General features: G+C 51.8%; 2 protein-coding genes across 2 annotated transcripts in view; both read left to right on the top strand.

Moving 5' to 3' along the window:
* Positions 1–609, top strand: part of NME3 (NME/NM23 nucleoside diphosphate kinase 3) — a 3,696-nt gene extending 3,087 nt beyond the window's left edge. Inside the window, exon 5 of the mRNA XM_009891556.1 lies at positions 492–609. Coding sequence (XP_009889858.1) covers positions 492–609 — 118 coding nt within the window. The remainder of the gene's footprint in view (positions 1–491) is intronic.
* Positions 610–3,063: 2,454 nt separating this feature from the next.
* LOC104292219 (ubinuclein-1-like) overlaps positions 3,064–6,017 on the top strand; it is a 15,386-nt gene continuing 12,432 nt past the window's right edge. The window contains 6 exon segments of the mRNA XM_009891555.1: positions 3,064–3,303; positions 4,208–4,294; positions 4,512–4,607; positions 4,894–5,025; positions 5,620–5,662; positions 5,717–5,762. Of these exon segments, the coding sequence (XP_009889857.1) occupies positions 3,064–3,303; positions 4,208–4,294; positions 4,512–4,607; positions 4,894–5,025; positions 5,620–5,662; positions 5,717–5,762 (644 nt within the window).

Below are 6,017 nucleotides of genomic sequence, written 5' to 3'. Positions count from 1 at the left end.
GCATTCCTGTGCAAGGTCTGCCGGACCCACAGGAGTCTACATCTGCAGAGCAGAGCTTCTCCCTTCTGTGCTCAGATCAGAGCTGTCTCCCTCTGACAGCTTGCAGAGCAGTCCTGGCAGGAGGTGCCGACCTCTGCCTCCTAGAGCTGGCTTTGCCAGAAGGGGAGAGCCTGGTTTTGTGTCTTTCCTGCCTCCTGAGGCCTTCTCAGGTAAACAGCCACTTGTAGCTCTTCTGGTAGCAAACAAATGTTCCTCATCATAGGAGTGCTGGGAACTGGCAGCTCCCGCGTGTCCATGACCTCAGCCACGTTCAGCGTAACCAGGAACAGCCCCTGAGCTGGAAGGAGCGGGGCTGTGGGGTGGGAAGGAATATTGTAGGAACTCACTGGCTCAGTCGCTTTAATTAAACTGGTCAAGGTGAAACTTTCCAAGCTTTCCTCTCCCACCTTTCTCTGCTTAGTGCCAGCTGATCCCGTTGTTCTTCCCCACAGGAATGTGATCCACGGCAGCGACTCGGTTGAGAGTGCCCGGCAGGAGATCTCCCTCTGGTTCCGCCCGGAGGAGCTGACTTGCTGGGAGGACACAGCCGAGCACTGGATCTATGCGTGAGAAGAGCAGCCTGAGGGACGTACGTCTTCCTGACTGGGCACGGGACGTTTCCATCCGTTTCATCACAGCTGCTTGGGCTAACTGTGGATCCTGCTGCGGCGTCGCATGCTGTGGGGGTTTCTGTTCTGCGTGGGGGTGGAGGGGTCCTGGGAGCTGCTCCCTGTATGTAACTCTGCCATTCAGCTCCCTGCAACAGTAGCTGTTTCTTTCTTTTTCTCTCTCTGCTATAGTAAGTAGTTGGTATTATTGCTTTGTTTGCTGCAGCATCTTAAATCCCAAGTAGCTCAAGGTGATTTATTGAAGTGAAAATTGGGCTCTGTGCCTGTTCCTGCCTGTTCTCAGACCTGCCCTGCCTGGCACAGGAGAACGTGTGCTCCTTGCCGCTGGGATGGGTGCTCTGGTCACTACAAGGTGATGTGGTTGATATAATTTACCTGCATTTCTGTAAGGTTTTTCACCAAATGCTTTTAAAAAATTCAGCTGCTATGGAATAAGGGGGAAAGTTTCCCTGTGGGGTAAGAGCTTATTCCAAGATAAGGAATAAGTGGGACAAACTGCTCACTCTGCCTTGGTGGGAGCACTGTGTGCCAGCGCTGGTACAAGTTCACCCGACTTCAAAAGTGAGTGGCGAGTCCACAGAAGGACAATTCACCAAATGCTGTTAAACGCACAAGTTTCTCTGGCTCTGGGTGCTGGCAGCAGGGAAGCGGCTTCTGCAGGTCTGCCCTGGTTCTCTGTGGGTCTCCGGTGCTGGCTGCACGGTCCCTCGCCTAACCCAGCATGGTTGGTCTCGCTCCGTGTCAACTGACACAGTAGCCCTGTGCAGACCACGAGAATAGAAGGGGGAGAGTGAGGTGGGGATGGATTTGTGTAGATTTGGGGCTCGGGAAGGACTGGGAGGGCTACTTAGTCCTCTGTCATGCGCAGCGCAGGCTGTGGAGTCCTGGCACTGAGCTCTGGGAGGTCCTGAGATCTTCCCTGCCTGAGTGTGGACCTTCCCTGCTGGGAGGGTTTGTGGAACAGTTGGACACCACCGTGAACCTGCTGTGAGCTCCACCTGGAATATCAGACTCCTCCAAACCGTGCTGTGTCTGAACTCCCTGTGCAGCCTTGCTGGAGTGTAAGGGCAGGGAGAGCGATGTTGCACCTTGCTGCGGAACAGGGCATGATGAAACCCAGGGAACAAGGTCCCCCAGGGCTTTCCTAGTGTAGGACGAGGCGTTTTGCCCTGAAAGCCGGTCTCTCTCTGGATCCCCAGCTTTGTAGCTGCTGGGGCTGGAGTGCAGTTCTCTCTGGGCCGGCCCCGAGGGTGGCGGCGCTGGGCAGTGACACAGAGATGAGTGCCGAGGGGATGGAGGGTCTCCCTCTGGTGACAGGGCTTTCCTCAGCTGCCCCACTGCTGCAGCAGAGCTCCTCCTGCCTTCAGGCCCTTCTCCAGGTGCCTGTTCACAGCTCTAAATACATGACAGATTCTGTTTGTCCCCATAAATCATCCATTTGCTTTTTTTTTTTTTTAATAATAAACTCTGCCATCCCACCATCTCTCCCGCTGGTTATTTTCCCCAGGGACCGGGAGGGCAGGGTGGTGGCTGACACCTGGGTGGCTTTTGCTGTGCTGAGGGGGATGCGACCAAGCCCTGTGCCCACGGCCGCCGCCATCTTGCCCCCGCGGACTCTAATTATTTGGTAAGAATATTCATTGATGGGACAGTGAGTGAAGAATTTAAACGAAACTTCTGGTTAACTTTGTAGTAGGTTAAAAATATGGGAACCTTCTGCTCATGGGACAGTGGAAACATTATTAAATGATTTGAAGGGATGATTCAGTCATTACTAAGATGGCATTTATGATATAATAGGAAAAGGTTGGATTCAGAAACAAATCTTCATTGGTAGATGAGAGCCTTATCAGTACAGAGAGTGTCTTTGATGATAGATCAAGGCATAAGTATATCTATTCAATGAGCTTTGCTCCCCCTCAGCGCGGCCGGCTCGGTCTCTCCTCAGCACCAGGGCCCCGGTCCGCCCCCGCCTCAGCCCTGTGGCCCGCTCCCCCTCAGCCCTCCACGGGTGCCGGGGACCAGGTGTCTCTCCCACAGACAAGGAGAGCTCAGTGTTTCTGCCCAGGGCTGCTGGGCTGTGTCCCAGCAAGTCTGATGGGGTCGTTTGCTTTCCTCGACAGCGCTGTGGGGTGAAGACAGCGAGCTGAGGGTGGGCAGAAGTGCAAGCGTGGGGGGCTGCCAACGTTGGAGGCAATTCTGGTTTGAGGATTGGCTTCTTTCTTTCTCTTTAGTGATTGCAGCGAGTGCTAGCAGCACGGGCCTTTGTCATTTCTCAAGAAAACTTTGGAATCGAACAACTTTTTCTGGTGCCAACGTCCTCAGTTCTGCTTAACCAGCTGGTGAAATCCATATCTGCGCCGCTGGGGCAGACTGGTAAGACTTGGCCATAGCCATGACTGAGCCCCACAGGGTTTCGTTCACCACTCTTCACGGTCCACCAAGCAGCAGATTCTTCAGAAGTTCTCGGGAAGATGATGGAGAGCAGCCCCAGGACTCTGAACCAGCTGCAAAAACTGTTCGAATCACAGTCACTCTCTTCAAGCCAGATAACAAACATTGTCCAGAATTTTTCTACCCAGATCTTCTGGAGAGTTGTCAAGGGAGCGTAACAGGTGGTTCTTCAGAGGACAAGGTAAGCGTTCTTGTGGCCTCTGAGGAATGTGTGTTGTATCTGAAGATTTCAAAGGCTTTTTTTGGTATTGCTGTTTTAAGGCTGTTTTGCGAGGTGGCTGTGTTCTAGCTGTGAGGTGCCGAGAGGTGGAAGGAGGGAGGGTGGTGAGATGTCCCGCGGGCAGGAGAACTGGCATCCAGGCAGGGGTTGTCGTTGTCAGGCCACGCTGTCGCACCCCTTTGCCTTGGCTGGGATGTCACGTCAGAAAGGTGATGTGTTGGTGGCGGAGTGTGGAAGGTAATGCTTGTTTGGTTCTGAACTGCTCGATCTAAAGTGATTTCTGGTACCTGGCTTGCTAGCGGCTGTGAGCAGCTCTTTTCCAAAGAGCATCAAAAGGAGGGATGCTTCTGCGGTATGTGGCTGCATCTTTTTGGGGACCCCGCTCTCCTGCCTGTGACTGTTTCCACCGGAGTGCTTGACATCACTGCTTATGTGGTGGACATGGTGCTTCCAGGTGTTGCCTGACAATTGTGTCTGCCTGATGAAAGTCATTTCTGAGGATATAACAGCACACAAACTTCTGTGACACCTAAACTTTGCATTATGGTTGTTTTTCTATGAAAAGAACGTTGATTGAATTCTCCTCATTTTTACCGTTGCTCTTCAGAACTGTTTAGCATTCAGCTCATGGTTCATGCTGCTTTTTTTTGTTTGTTTGTTTTGGGAGTTGGGAGAAGCAGAGACAAGTGCAGAACTAGTCAAGAAAGCACCCAAAGCCTAGAGACTCTCTCAGAATACTGTACTAAAGCTTAATCTGTCTGAGCTTCTGCCTGGGTGTTCTAGTCCTGATGGGTTTAATGCATGAGTTTTTGGTGGCAGTGTGACAGAACTGATATTGAAGTTTTTGTCTGTCTCATTTCTGCAGAATAAAGACCCTGCTGATGCCTTTAATGATGGTGAAAAGGAAAGGCAAGAAGTGGAGGGTCCTGCTAGGACATTTGGAGAAAAACATGTATGTTTTTCTTCTTTATATTGTGTTATCCCTTAGAATGGGCAATGCTGCTCAGCTGTCAACTAGTTAAGACTGGTTTGGTTCTGCTGCTGCTAGGAGCAAAAAAGATCCCGTTCTCTTTTCTGTACTGCTGCCAACGTTGTGTCCTGTACCAGGGCCATCCCCGTGGTAACTGGAAAAAAAAAGGTGAACTCACTGTCAATCTTTTATTGCTTAGGGTGGCAAGAGATGTAGGAAGGACCGTATTCAGGACTTGATTGACATGGGGTATGGATACGACGAATCTGACTCCTTCATCGATAATTCTGAAGCGGTGAGTTCTGGGGCAGGGGGTGAGGGTGGCTGCAGGCAGCTGCCTGGGGGCTGAGCTGGCGCCTGGGGGGAACCTGAAGCGGGTGTGAGCCAGGAGTATGCCAGTGCTGGGAACCGAGAGCTGCTGTGGCAGCCACGTGGCAGGAGAACGCTGGCCAGCAGGTGAGTCCGCAGCCCCCGTCTGCTCTTGGGGGAGCACGAGTGCCACTCCAGTCACTAAGCAGCTCAGCTACAGAATAAGGTAAGAAAGCTCACCTTGCCAATAGATTGTTCTCTGTTACTTCCAGTACGACGAGCTCGTTCCGGCTTCTCTTACTACGAAGTATGGAGGGTTTTACATCAACACAGGACCACTGCAATTCCGGCGAGTGTCTCAATCTGAAGATGACTATGTTAAAGAGAAGAAGAAGTGTCCCAAGGTCAGGAAGCCAGCTTTCTCGATTATTTCCCCTGCTGGAGCTCGGAGGGTTTGCTGCATGAAGTGTGTCAGTATCCGAAGTAGGGAGAGATATGTGAGTTTGTGTGGATAGAATAAGGATGAGCACTTGAAACAGTAAAACGAAGCATGCTTGGTATGGATGAGACTCCTCGGGGGCTGCCTGGGTCCTGGAGTAGAGGTGACAGTAGGACCTTGTCATGCTGAAAAATTGTTAGGCGTTATGGGGATGAAGATATTGCTGCTCCTCTTTGGTGGCAGTGTCTGTAGGAGAAGGTCCATTTTCCTAATGCCGAATGGAGGTGGCTGAAAGGGGAAGGAGCAGGAGCACTTGGCGTCCCTTTACCTTCATTGATGGGACCGTCTCTCATGGAAAAGTTGGGTGTGCTGTGAGTTGTTGGAGATGGTGTGTGCCAGAACCGTGTTGATGGACGTGTGGGGTTTGGGTTAATGTGTGCAGTGGGGAAGGAGCTGTTCTGCAGTTCTTGGGAGAGGGCCCAAAGTGGCTCTGGGGCTGCAGGTCCAATTCCACAATCAGGAGACGCTTTGATTCTGACTTGTATTTTACTATTTGCAGAAGCGGAAGTTGGAGGATGGAGGTGAAATAGTGACGAAGAAAAAGAAGAAGAAGGAGGAGGAGGAGGAGGAGGAGGATGAGGAGGTGGAGGAAGAAGATTATTCTTATGACAAGGAAAAGAAGTCCAAGTTTCCGATAGCTCGGTAAGGACGGAGAAGTAACGCTTGCTGCTCGACACCGTGCTTGAGGGTTACAGGTGGCGTTGGTTACGCTGCAGTAGTAAGGGTTGCAGTGGGGGTGGCTTGAGCACGTGCTGCATAAACCCCAAGAGTTAAAACCCGCGTTGCTTCCAAAGGGGGAGGTAAAAAGTCGACTGAGGAAGAGGGGAGGAGCAGAGCTCCACAGCAAGAGTGTCCGAGCAAAGAGGGCAGAGTGGCTGAAACGTTGGTGTTTTGTGG

The sequence above is a fragment of the Charadrius vociferus genome, unplaced genomic scaffold, assembly GCF_000708025.1.
Source record: "Charadrius vociferus isolate BGI_N301 unplaced genomic scaffold, ASM70802v2 scaffold619, whole genome shotgun sequence".
NCBI classification, from domain to species: domain Eukaryota; kingdom Metazoa; phylum Chordata; class Aves; order Charadriiformes; family Charadriidae; genus Charadrius; species Charadrius vociferus.
The sequence above is the reverse complement of the archived record's forward strand: the minus strand, read 5'-3'. Positions and strand labels throughout refer to the sequence as shown.